General features: G+C 44.5%; 1 protein-coding gene across 2 annotated transcripts in view; it reads right to left on the bottom strand.

The window, feature by feature from the left end:
* MTMR2 (myotubularin related protein 2) overlaps positions 1 to 13,836 on the bottom strand; it is a gene marked incomplete at both ends in the record, with an annotated part of 66,457 nt that overhangs the window by 2,134 nt on the left and 50,487 nt on the right. For both annotated transcript variants that reach the window (XM_082004310.1, XM_082004309.1), the window contains 6 exons: positions 633 to 746; positions 2,350 to 2,442; positions 4,021 to 4,227; positions 5,094 to 5,279; positions 6,244 to 6,432; positions 7,256 to 7,405. In XM_082004310.1, coding sequence (XP_081860436.1) covers positions 633 to 746; positions 2,350 to 2,442; positions 4,021 to 4,227; positions 5,094 to 5,279; positions 6,244 to 6,432; positions 7,256 to 7,405 — 939 coding nt within the window. The remainder of the gene's footprint in view (positions 1 to 632; positions 747 to 2,349; positions 2,443 to 4,020; positions 4,228 to 5,093; positions 5,280 to 6,243; positions 6,433 to 7,255; positions 7,406 to 13,836) is intronic.

Genomic DNA, 13,836 nt, shown 5'->3' with positions numbered 1-13,836 from the left:
CAGACTAGGTCTGAATGCACACATCTATATGCTCCTCCCTTGGCAAACAAAGCTTGACCAGGCAGTGGGGCAGAGCTGGCTGGTGGAAGGACCTACAGGCATGTCCTTCCTAATACTAGCAGCTCTGTCCTCTCCAGGAAAATGCACACACAGCAAGAGCACCCACTGAGACCAGTTACTTGCTGTAACCTACGTGTGCAGAACAACAATACACGCTTAGTAGTTAAAATCAACCTAACGAGACCACTGCAAGGAAAAGAGAGGGCAAAAAGGTACCAGTTTCCACAGAGGAGGTTAAATTAAACTGGAGTTCAAAGAAAAAAATGCATTTCCAACTACTCGGGAGACACCAGGAGCTATTCAGCCCCCAGCGAGTAGCTGAAAGCCATGCTGATAGCAGTGGGACTGCCCAGAGGGAAATGGTTTTGCTCTGAAATGTAAAGCCTCCACAGACAGCAGTTTGCACAATAAGGAAAATACCTTGTGTCCCAGCTGTTAGGAAGAGGGCTTGGCATTACCCAGACCTGCATCTACCACTATCTCTTGCGTGCGGAAACAACTTCTCTCGCAATAGCTGGTAAGCTAAAGCAATCGCAGGACCTTGCCTTCACCTTAGAAAGAAGCTGTCTTACCTCCTTCACTCTCTGCTGCTCACTGCTGCACAGGAACGTCCCAAACAAACAGCTGTACAGGTGATCCAGGATGGTTATCAGAAAGTACTCATTGAACTCGAATGCTGTAGGAAACTTCAGACAGAATCAGAAAATTAGGCTGGGATTTTAGAACAGGAATGACAAATAAACCTTCGCCCACTTTGTGGTCTTGGTAAGGAGTTGGCCTCTCTTCTTGATTTCTAAAACAGGATTTGTCCCTGTTCCCTGACCATATTTGCTCCTTCCAGAAACAAGAGTTTCTCTCTTGGAAAGCTGTTTTACATGTGCAGAGAGGAATTTTGAGCAAAAGCCAGAGGTCTGAAGGGTTTGACCGCTGTGTTTATACACACTCAGTGCTGCTTCAAGTGGAAGCTTGCTTTGCTATGCCCACCCCAATGACAACACCATGCAACGAGACTGTGAACAAAAGGCTGAAGCACATGTGAAATAATGCATAAAAAGAAATGGAAATTTCCCAGGGCCAAATGGAAAAAGCCTGTGTGTGTAACACAGCGCTTCCCCGAGGGAACAGCAGGGAGGCATCAGGCAACACAGGTCAGTGGGAGGAACAGGTGTATGGGCAGGGGCTGTGTTTGCTGTTGACGTCTCACGCAGCAACAATCAGACCCAAGACAGGGAGAGATGAAGTTCCACAAAGGGTCAGTGAGAATACGTGCAGTGAACTGCAGACATGCTGGGGCGATGAAGAGGAGAGCGAGAGGCCTTCCTCCCTCACAAACCACCCTTCTCTTCCCAGTTGCCCCGGTTGCAACATCCTGACCTCACCAGCTGCAGATCAGGATGCCAACTCCTAGGAGCAATCCAAGAATAGCACGGTGAAGTGACTTTTGAAGATGGTAAAGCCTCCCTCTTTCTCTGCTTGGATTCGGTCAGCTTCCTATATAGTGGCATCCTTTCCCACTTCACTTTTTAGTCCATGAAGAGCCTAATTTCTTCAAAGAACTGCCTGACCATGGCTAACATTTGCTTAAAATGCAGCACAAAAATCACAGCAGACATGAAAAACATTCCAGGTCCTACATACCTGTGGGAAAATACCCCCCAGCCATAGGGTTTCTATCTCTCCTGAACTATGCCTCCGCCATGCCTGGTCTGAAGTGAGGACCAAAGCTCCTGCCTCTGTACATGAAGTATGAATCAGGAGCAGTATATCTGCCTTCAGAAGTTAAAATGGAGGAAATGCATGTCTTCCCTGCAGGTTTGGTTATGGCATCAGCTTGAGCAGAGGCAGTAGGGATCTGTATGCACCCATCACGCTAGAGACTTTGATCAGCAGCTCAAGTCACTTATGTTTCTGAAGGCACAGTGGGCTAGTCAGGATGGCTGGGGTGTCTGTTCCTGTCCATGAGAAATGTGAGGCAGCTGTCCCCTATTTCAGGGTGAGGCAAGCTGCTTCTTCGCAAGCCCACATTTATTACAGCAGCACATACATAAGCAGCACCCACTAACTAGCTAATCTGATGGAAGCCAACATCGTGGCCTTCCTGTGCACTTGTGCATTCAGGCTCTTTGCTAAACAGACTCCCAAGAAATTTGTTGTCAGAGTCAAGAAAAGAGTAGACGCCCAGGAAGGAGAGCCTGTGCAGGTCAGCTTGGAAATTACTCCTGTGGCCAGACACTGTGCCACGTCTTGGTACAGTGGTTTTGTGGACACGTGTGCCACCCAGCAACTTACCTGTCTTGTCATTTGCCAGACACAGTCAATGAACTGGAGAAAGACAGGAGAGCGATCCGCGTCTGCGTGATTCTTATCTCCATGGCCAACTCTCTGAAACAGAGCAAGACAAAGAACATTGGTCACAGAGGGCTTCATGGGGAAACTGCTGGGGTCTCCTCTCAGTCACCCAAGCCTTTATAAACAGCTTTAAGAAGGTTCAGACAAGTCCTGATTTGGCTTCGTCCATATAAGCGGGTAAAGGAGGAAAGGACAGCTACTCCCTTTGTCTCTGAAGTGAAATTTCTTTATGGGGATATTTTCATGCTAAATTAAAACAAGAGTTGTTTGAGTAGAGGCTCCAGATGCTATGCTGGCACCGATTTCAGTTAATAGCTACAGTTCAGAAGGAAAAAAAAATGAGAATGCTTTTTGCTTTGGTTGCAGCTGTCGTCCTGGCTACTTCAGTAGTACAGTGTGCTAGATCTAAACACTACCTACAGGCACGGCATGTGGCGATAACCGTCACGCAACACCTCGCAGCTTCCAAGCACTGTACAAACACTAACCCAGCCCATCTCCTGCCACCTCAAGAGAGGCGGTGATGAAAGTATCCCCAGAAGTAGGCCTCCAACCCTGACCGTGCTGTGTGGCCTTGGACAAGACATGAGGCCTGATTCCTTATAACTAGTATAGTACGTTACTGGCTATATATTACCCAGGAGCCCTAAGTACCGTACAAAGACAGAACAAGAATATATAACTGAGATCCCCACCTATTCTGTAATTCTGTTCAAATTTTTCCTCACCAAAGGAAATCAATATCATTATCTTGTCTGTATAGACAGGGAAGCTGAAATACTCATAGTTCAAACACCAGATAACAGTTCTGTGGCAGCAGAACCACCGTTGCTTAGTGCCTCAGTTTCCTCACCTTCCTCAGAGCATTTGACTACGCAACCCACCATTGCATGTGCTGTAAACAGACCTTGTTCTAGCCCTTGCCAAAATTCAATGACCACAAGAAAACAACTACAAGCAAAGCCCAATAAGAACAAAGACTGACAGGATACTACTGAAAGGCTTCCTGAGTTCCCATCAGTGCAAACCGTAACAAACTCCTCTGTCACAGGACCACAAGCTGCCTCTCTGCTGACTCTAGGGACACAACCACGAGCTACTCTTGGTCCAGTCTCAAACTGTTGATGATTAAAAGCCTCCCCAAAAATAAATGTGCCTCAAGAAAATGTGAGGTCAAGGCCGTAACCAAATTCCCCAGCCTCTTCAACACCAAGGCATTTGTTAGAGGATGGTGTCCAAGCAGTCTCAGAATACAGGCTGAACTGGAAAGAAAGACAAAAAATACCCCAGTGGTCTCTGCCGACTCCCAGCAGAAGTGCCTATCCTGAACCCAAAGCAGACTGTTAGTTTAAGCCTGAGCATGGGAGCACAACATATCAGTCAGGCACCTGAGAGATTTAATACCACCTGTTCCACATATCTAACCAAGTCTGTCTCCAAAGGGGTTAAGAGATAACTGGAATTGTAGGCAGAAAACAATACCAGTAGCATTCACCTTTATTCTGCGAGTTCAGCTGGGAGACTTCTCACAGGAAAGGCTAAACTCCTTTGAAATCCTTCAAGGTGGACAATAATTTTCTGTTTGGTGCCTTCCAAGGGCTAGTGACTCACCAGCTGAAATCTGTGGCCGAAGCTCAGCCACTCTTTCTCCACTAGCACTTCAAAGCCCCTGATAGTTCGGTAGTAGCCATCTAACATGAGCAGAGAGAGAGAGGTGAGCTGGGCTGTCCGGTCCCAGCCATCACTGCAGTGTACAACCACGGACGTCTTCCCCGATTCCACCTTGTCAGCAATCCGAAGGGCTCCAGCGAGAATGAGCTGGGACAAGGGGAAAAAAAAAAGTTACAAAATCTCTTGGAACAGAAACTGCAAATGAAAAATGGCTAGTGACAACACAGGACAAACCAAGGGCTCTGTCTGCCTCAAGGAGAATGGTAAATCAGTTCCAACTACTTCATAACTAGGACAGCAAATTCGTGAACACATTTTTTGTTCCAGCAAGATGACAACACATCTAAACTGTAGCGTAGGCACAACTCTAGAAGAGCCTCTGCATTAAGCTCAGTCCTTGGACAGACTGGGATTTAAACACAGGAGCATTCTGTGTCTGAACACAAACATAAAATGGCCATCAACTTGCAACTGCCCCTTCCTGCATTAGCAGGCAGACAATGCAAGCTGGACATTTTTAGGAAAGAGTGAGCTTAATTTGAAAACCAACATCTGTAGAAGCTGAAGAATTTTTCTCCATTCATTCTGATTCTGCTTGGATTTCTGAAAGACTGCCTGGGCATGAACTCCCAACATCCACTGGTCTGGACCAGGCAGTAACACGAGGATGCTGAGGATCCCCGAGTTGAGAGCTTGGAAACTCTGGGACTCCTGTGCTCTAACCAGGGTTTTTACAGTTACACATTACCAAGGAACACTCTTTATACCTCCAAAACACCATCTTGCAGTATTTCAACCTTCTCTCTTGTCCCTTTTCCCATCTCCTCAAAATTCCCCATTCCAAGAAACTGGGGTTTTAGTTGTTTTTAAATTAAAAACAAACTGTAAGTCTTTGCATTTCTCATGAATTGAAAATCCAGCACTGGAGTTAGCTCTGGCTACATTTCCCAGTGAACAGATTGGTACAGACTTGTGGTTACTTAGCCACATCCAGTGGATGCAGACATGCATACCTTGATATGCTCTAGCCAGTGAGTTGACTCTAAATTAGACAGCCAGTGAGTCTCCTCGATATTGGGATACACAATTTCTTTCAGTTTCCTCAGCGACTCTCTCATAACATGAATATTGTGAATGTCCAGGAACACTAATTCTGCATTCTGATAGGCATCCTCACTCTCATAGCCCCCTCCTTTAGCCTGAAGAACAAAATCCACATAAAAATCATTAAGCAAAAACATATTTTGTATTTTATCCCAATTGTTTGTCCTAAGAAAATATCAGCTGACAAAATACCACAGTGATTGTGCTACCTAAAGCAGGCAGAAAACATTGGATTTCTCTTACAATTGGTAACAAACACATACACGCACACACTTTGTGTCTCTTTCCTGCAATAGTAAGGAATGCTATAATTCTTACCAAAGAATATCATATTACAAGTCTTCTTTTTCTCTGTAATTATCATTTATCCCCATTCAAGCTACTAGCTCATTAGATTCACTATTCTGTCATTTACAAAGTTACCATACTATTATAGAGGAGTCTATCCCACACACTAATTGCCTTTTCTAAGTAGTGGGAAAGACAGATTTGAAAAAAAATTTGAAAAAAACCCAGATTTAGTGCAACAAAGCAGTTCTACCATTAAAACAGGGCTTAGAGTGATGGCATGAGACCTAAGAGCAGGAAGAACATGGCAACATTCCTAGACATTAAAGACTCTCAGCTTGTATTTTGAAATTAAAGACCATGATGCCTGATTTTCAGAAGTGCTGAGCAGCGCCTACACCCATCAGGGTTAACAGGGACAGAGATCTGATGCTGTTAGAGGAAGCAGTCTTTCAACCATGTGAAGTTAAAAATGGTGGTACACAAGATCCAGGTTGCTAGCGTTTGACCTCAGTACTACTTTGACTTTTTTTTTTCCCTTCTAATCTCATTTCACATCGTAGATTAATCCAAATGGACCTTTAGTAGTCACACTGACATCTTACAGGTACCAGTGTGGGTGTAAAAGTCTGTCTAGAGAATCAGATCATTGCATATGATTCCCTTCACAGTGGAAAACCCTTTGTGATCAGGAATAATTGGAAATGCTGGTGGGAAATGTGCTCCAAATTGTGACATTCCCAGTTTTAGACAGAGGAGAAAGCACCTGACCTTATTGGCTACAGCATTCACACTAGGCCTTGCATCAAATATGAAGATTTTATGGGACTGAGCATTAGAATCCATGATGGCTTGAAGGTACTTTTCATCTTCCTTGCTTCGTTTGCCACTCACTCCCACCATTGGCTGGCTACAGCGAGTGATTGTTGCTTGACTTTCCGGGTGAATCCATGACAAAACCTGCAGAAACAAATGAGAAAAAAAAGAAGGAAAAATGGGATTCATTAAACCAGTGAAGTGTTTTACCTGTAATGGCTTGCTCTGGGATACTGCCATGTATTTATTAGCTGGTCCCAAAAGGCCAGATTCTATTAAATTGTGATTGAATGAAAGAAGTAACTTTTCTGTCCTTATTCATTCTGGTGGCATTCCCAAAGTTTGCACAAACAAGAGGTGACTGAATAGGTTTAAGTCTGACTTTTATCTATGATGCAGATGATTGTTTTCTCCCTCTTGTGTGAGTCACAAAGATATTTTCTCGCTCTGCAATCACTGGGCTATGTCTTACCCTACGTTACACCATGTAAAAATTAAGCACTTTGGGAACAAATTTAAATTTTTATGCTTCATAAGTAAAAAGGTACATTTTTCATTTACTGCTGAAATAATCATCATAACAATATGTTTTGTCTTCATTTCATTTAACAAGCATTTTCATCAAGAGTATCACTGATTTTTCTATCCTGAAAGTCATAGTAGGCCAGACAATTGTAAACAACCAAATAGGGTTGCTTTCTCTTTCCCAGGAACTGAACTGAGATTCGGTCTGGGTTGTGCTAAATTATCTTATCTTCTCATTTTGGTTTAGTCTACATCTCTTTCACAACAGTAGTTCCAGCAGATAATGTTGCTTTCTAACTATTCAAACATGTTTCTGTCACTTTTATTATCCATTGACCATTTATTTGGTCCCTGGAATCCACTCAGCCCGATCTTGGTATTATTTATGGCCCAAAGGTATGTAACACCACCACATCAAAGTGGATTCTTTTGTCACACTCACTGGTATGCGCCCTCTCGATCTGAAAGATGCTACTCTCTTTAATTCTTCATCAGGAATGTTTACGGGCACAGCTAGAATGGCAGGGTATGTATCACACAGCTCATAGCGCTCATTAATCTTGGTCAACCTCCAGCTTTCATTGGGAATTCCCTAAGGAGGAAACAACAGCAGGTTAGCAAATGAGTTGCTCTGAGACCTCAGCACAGTCAAATCCCCAGACCTGAAATTCAAGGCAACTTTTGTTAATGAAGGACATTTAGGGCTGGAGCCTGGGACAGCCTTATCTTGGTAACTTGCATTTCACGCCTGTTCCCAGAGACGTAGATGTTTTGCTGAGGTCACTGAAGAACAAGAAAACTAGAAGATTTCAGGCAGGCTCACCTGTGGCAAAGGAACTATGGAGGCGACAGATGTGGCAACACAAGTGATCCCCCTGAAAGCATCTTTAACATACCTCCCGGTCTCATCATGGTGCTTACAGGAGAGCCAGGAGTGGGACAGAGTGGGTGACCGACAGTCCTCACTCCTCTCTCAGCACTTAGCTCAAACGTAGTGGGTGAAAACTGGGATAGAAAGTGGAGTTACCAGACAGGATGGAGGGGGAAGACAGAAGGGAGAACAGGCAATAAAACACCCCCAAAAAATCAATGTGTTTCAGGCCTTGTTCAGTGTTTGTGGTACAGCTGTGCAATCCCCTAAAAACATCAGAAATCCGGTAATTGTACGTCTCTCGCTGCGTGAGTGTATGTGATCTGGACAGCGATGTGTAACTAACTCCCATGTTCCTCTCAGACTAAGCTCTCTGGTTGTACTAGTCTGACTTGGGCTGGAAGAGCATGGAATCTACACACGCACATCACCGAGCTCGGCGTGCCCTGATGGGGAAGCAACTCCACAGCTTCCCAGATGATAACCTCCAGGTAACACCTGAAGCACGATGGGGATGATCCTGACAACTGCAGACTTACTTTGGCTGATGCTGGGAGTTAACAGATCAAAACGGTGTGGTTGCTACTGTGTGCCTGCAAGGAAAGATTTAAACAGAAACATGCTGCAGCAGGGGTGAGCACTGACACAAAGCATCTCTGTGGGGAAGACAGACCTACTACAGTGAACACGGCCAGACTGTTAAGCGCAGAATCTGTTTTAGAGGAACATCAGCTCTTAAAACAATACATGCTTCTGTTCTAACAAACAGTAGTTCATTTTAAGGAGAGTGGTGGGACACTGATTACCACTGTCGTGGCTCCCACAGGAAATGAATGACAAATCTAACACAAGTCAGACGAGCTGTGGTAATTATGGTTGACCCACACAAACTGCAGCTGGTTCCCCATCAGAGCGGTGAGTCACGCTGCCAAAACAGGTCATGGTTAGAAATCTGAGGAGAGGACAGACCTTCTACTTAATACTGGTCACAACCTGTTTGTGAACCACCCCTGGTCCTGAGGCCCTCTCTGGGAAGAAAATGTTACTACAAGGAATCAGCAGAGCTGCCAGGATCACCAGTACCCTAAAACCCTAAAGGAAAGCTATTTTTGGCACTGCCTGAAGCCAAAGAAGTGGCAGAAGCGGGCATCAAACAATGTGTATGCATGGTCCAAGCTTACTGATGGGTAACACATGCTCAGAGGTCTACCTGCAGTACACAGCAAGGATGGAATCTCCTGGGTTCACCAGCTCTGCTGTCAAACAGGGAATAGCAAGATTGTTGTTGCTCTTAGCTGTCCATCAGCTGTGATCAAACTGGTTACTATCTGGAAGTGAACTAATGGCAAATGACTACATTGTTCTCAGTCCTGTTCCTGTTAAGTACATGACTGCACTGCAACGGATCGCTCAGCAACGCTTGGAGATTTCACCTCCCCAAATCTGAATTAAAACTATGCTGTTGGCACACTCTTGGCAAGGAAAATGGGAGCTGACAAGCAGTTACATGGAAGAAAAGCTCCATTTTTTTCTACCTTGCAGCTCTACCAGTGCTCACTGAGATCAAGCAGTCACTGGCACTATAAAGCACCCTCTTCACAGTGCTGGGCAGAATGGCTTCAGCAGAAGCTGCTCAATCCAGAACCGATACCTCCAAAGCTCTAAGTCTTTCAGCTGCCACCCCAACAAATTTGAAAGAAATCTTTCCTTTGCAATAGCCCAGACCAGGAAAATCCATGCCAATCACTCAAAGAAAGAAAAGATGCTGTGTGTCAGCGTTCAGATTTCCTTTGCATCACAAGGAATGTCTGCTTTCCCCTGGCACAGAAGCCTTGAATCACAGCACCACCCAAAGAGGGCTTTGGATTCAGATTGTGACTTTCTCTAAGTAAGCAGAAATAAGCAACGCAGGCTAGAAGAGGAGCTAAATTTGCATCTTCCCAGGACGTTTGCCACAATGCAGTGTAGCTTGTGCATTTATTCATGCTCCTTCAGATTTGCACTTTCTCCATCTGGAATCAATAGAAAAAGCTAAACATGATATAAAGCACATCATTGGTATTTCCTTATATAAGATGCATTTCACTGCTTCCTGGAAAGTTGTAAGCACCCAAAAGCCTACTATCAAACCAACCCAAACTGTTACAGATGTAACTCAAGAAGCCCCCGCAGGCTCAGGACCAGCTCTGGGAGCCACCGGCCTGTGCACCTGCAGGAGGAACCTGCCTCACTAACAGCCAGTGTGGTGGTCCAGAAGCTGTTGGGGAACGTGGCAGCCACGTGTCCACGTTAGCGACCAGAGCATGCTGCCCTGACTGGTGCACCAGGTCTGTCTCCTCCAGGTAAACTAACACCACTAGTAGACCCTGATTTCAGGGAACTCACGTGTCCGGTTGCTGCCAGAGGGCAAAGTGAGGAACTGTTCTCACTGAGACCAGCGGGCACAGCGCACCTCACATCCTTACTTTTAACTCGTTTATCCTCAAAACAGGGGCAGTTTGTCCAAACAGCCTACTGGTGATCCTTGGCTTGTGTCAGCCTCTGAACTGTGCCCAGGTTTGGCAGCAGGGGAGCTGGCCTTGCAGCCCTCCCTCTTCTCTACTCCAACTGCCTCTTCATGTCCCAGCTCCGATGTGGCCCAGCTGCACAGCTGCAGCTCAGACTGCCACGGACGCTGCAAAGTCACGCAAAAGAGCTGTGGGAACATCTACAGAAAGGCAAGAAATGTAAAACTGCAGACAGAGGAAGAGGATCGTTGAGATGGAGACTGCTGGTAGCTCAAGGTTTCAAGAGGGAAAACAACATCACAAAATGGTACAAAATCCAAAAGGAAGAACTGTGAGTCTAGCAGGCAGTCATTTGGTGAGGACCAACACCCGGCTCATCTGTGTGCTGGTGTTGACATTACTGGTGGAAGATGGCAACAACAACCCAACTAAGGGAGGTGCAGATGCTGATCCTTCTCCTTTCACTAGTGCTTGCCTGGCCAGGAAAGTCTCTTCAGATGCCTTCGCTGAGGTGGTGAGTACTAATGCTCAGCCTAGTAGCTAGTTAAGTCCCTGCTATCTTTTTTTGTGTGTTAGCCAGTAAACAACTGCTTTACACTTTCAACCTACATACACCCTGCTGGCAGAGTGTCGTCATGCATGACTAAAGATGCTCGAACACATTCAAAAGAAGGATGGTATCAGTCTGGACTGAAGCTATGCCTGGAAATGCTGATGAAGGTGCCCCAGTGCTTGGGAACACTCGTTACGACTGTATCATCTAACCCTATATAGAGACACAGCCTTTGTGTTATCTCCACACACAAACTCAGACTTGGTTTCCCTCTGGACAGTCATTCATGCCTTACTTTAATGACCTGTGCTAAGTTATCACTTGGCCTACGCGCATTGTAGAAGATGGAGTTTCTTCGTTTGCAGGGAAAACCTGTTAAAGACACACCAGCATGGCACTGAAACCTCCACCTTGCAAAGCACATGTTTAAGCTTAAGCACCTGAGGATCTTTCACTGACTGGAAAAAAAAAATTTCTTTGCTGGAATTACACACAGTCACATCTTTCTACAGGATCCAGTAGACCAATTCTAAGCTCAGCCATGCAGGTACACCCTTAGCTGCTGCAGGCAAGGCAGGGAGAGTCCTGAGTGACACACCAGCAGTGCCTCTCTCAGACTTGGTTTGAGCCATGAGATACAAAGAGGCCGAGCGCATTAGCTCAGGCACATCCCTACACTGACATAGGATACAGCTGCCAGAGTCCAGCTGGTCCCTCTGCTGTGTACTCAGCCCAGGATGTGTCCACTTAGCACAAGAGAGCTGTGATCTGTTTTGCAGTAGCAACATACCTAGCACAAGCAGGACCTCACTTAAACCATGGGACATTTAACAGTTCAATTCTCATTTTATTCCCCTAAATTACACCCAACAATCCTCTGCAGGATGCTGTTCTCATGCTCTACCTTTCCCACTCTGCTTGTATACTAATGCTGGGCACCTCATTTATCCTCAAAACTTGTCAGCTCCTCTTCTGAATTATTAATTTCTGTATGTTTTCTCTGAAAGCAGCAACCACAGCCTTATACTGTGGCTTGCTGGTACATACAACCAGAGCATAAGATTGGATGAGCATGACTTCTGTAGGGAAACATCACACATTTCCAGCTTCACAACTCCTTATAATGTTTTCCAAATGCTCCCCACCTTGTTAAGGAAAATGAAAGCTTTGAGTTACTCCAAAGGCATCTCAAGGCCTTTTGGTTTCAACTCAGTCTTACTCACTTTGCAATTCTGTTTTATACTCTGCCAGCCCGCGTGCAATAAAAATCAGGGAGTAATTTCAGTTTTAAATTTCATTTGCCACATGTGATTCCATTTACTGACTAAATCCCAAACCTCTCTGAGTTCCTTTTGTTCTCTACAGGTTGTTTATTACTCCCCATAGTTTTACACAATCACAGATTTTTAATAAGTTACATATTTCCATCTTTCCCAAGAATGCTAACAGAGAAGTCAGGGGTTTACTGAATATCTTTCCTAATTGCTACAACCTCTATCATATCAACACACTTACATTAATATGAAAATAAATAAATAAATAAATCATACCACACGCAAACTCACCATGTCTACCAGTGTAGACATAGATCCTACCATGAATCCTACTCGAAAAGTCTTTTCTGGATGGCTGGCAGTTGGCTTCTACTTTTGCTCCGCTCCCCTCTCTCTATGTCCCTGCTCCCACAGGGCAACGACTGACCTGGCCTAAGATACACCGAGTTAACGCCTGGCCGTGCTGCTGGGCTGCTTATGCCCTAAGCCAGCTCTTCTCTAATAGTTTTTAAACCAATTCCAAAAGGTCCTGCAGACAGTGCATATGTCCCGCTTTTCTATTTCTGATCATGATTCATACAGTCAGAGACAGGTAATCCCATTATCTGATTTGATGATGCCAGTTTTGTTTCACTGTTAACGAATCCCTGTTGCCATTTCAGGACATAATGCTGATTTACTGTAGTATTTGTTATTGCTTTAACAGAACCTGGTTGGATTAAGAAAAAAGGCTCTGATATTCACACAGATAAATTGAACATCCATAGTTATAAATCCTGAAATTAAATAAACAGACTGAAATACCTAAAAGTTTTGGGGAGAACGTAAAGCTTCATGCTGCAGGACCTAAATCAACTCTAACGAAAGGGGTCACAGATGAAATCCTCCTCCTGGCCAGATCACAACATAAACAACATAAACATCTACTGTGGTACAGTTTGGCTCTTCTTCAGCAGCTGGTGTTGGTCACTTTTGGAGATAAGCTACTGGGACAGATGGATTGCGTGATCTGGAATGGGAATGACTGTGGCCCACCAGGGGTAAAATTCAGATAGGCCATGGCTGCAAAAAATCCTGGTTTGGATTCATTTCTTCAGTTACCAATGTAAGCAAAAGACCAGGGGCTTCAGCATATGGACTTGACTTTGGTTTCTTGACATAAAAGCAGTCAGGCTGTTTTCCTGAGTACTCAAAAATGGTACAAAAGCAGGTCATAACAGAAGACATGCTGCAGCAATGTCTCAATCGCGACACGCTTTACACACAACAGTGCTACCTCATGTGACCAGAAAGACAGACACCATGGCCCGGAGTCCCATTTTCTTTACAGAAAGGTCATGAAGAGCTGCAAATCACATGCATGTAAATACATGTCTCCTTTCACTACGTAAACAAGCTCCTGCCAAATTTAAGGTACAGCCAATCACAATATAAAAACTAATATGGATAGAAAAGCCTGTATTCTAAAAACAGACATGCCAGGATTAAGAAGTTGGCATAATTCACCTTGAAATTCTCAAGGGTCGCCCTTCCTTCTTTCCAGGTATTATAAAAATGTCTTTTTTATTTCTTCTGTTTTTAACGGAAGCTTGGCTAAGTGAACACGGTGCTTTTCAATGGAGATTATTTCAATAGCACAGGTATTTAGTCTTTACTTTAAAGTTCTTAGGCCTGTAAAGAGGCATCTTTCCCATACAGCTTGGGCTGCAGATCCTTCTTTATAAATAGATCTTTCCTTAAAATAACTACCAAGAAAGAGGTAAATTCAAAACAAAGCAATAATTGATGCATCATCTGGTCTTATTAGTCAAAGTCGAC

Source organism: Phaethon aethereus (assembly GCF_964289735.1).
Source record: "Phaethon aethereus genome assembly, chromosome: 1".
NCBI classification, from domain to species: Eukaryota; Metazoa; Chordata; class Aves; order Phaethontiformes; family Phaethontidae; genus Phaethon; species Phaethon aethereus.
The sequence above is the reverse complement of the archived record's forward strand: the minus strand, read 5'-3'. Positions and strand labels throughout refer to the sequence as shown.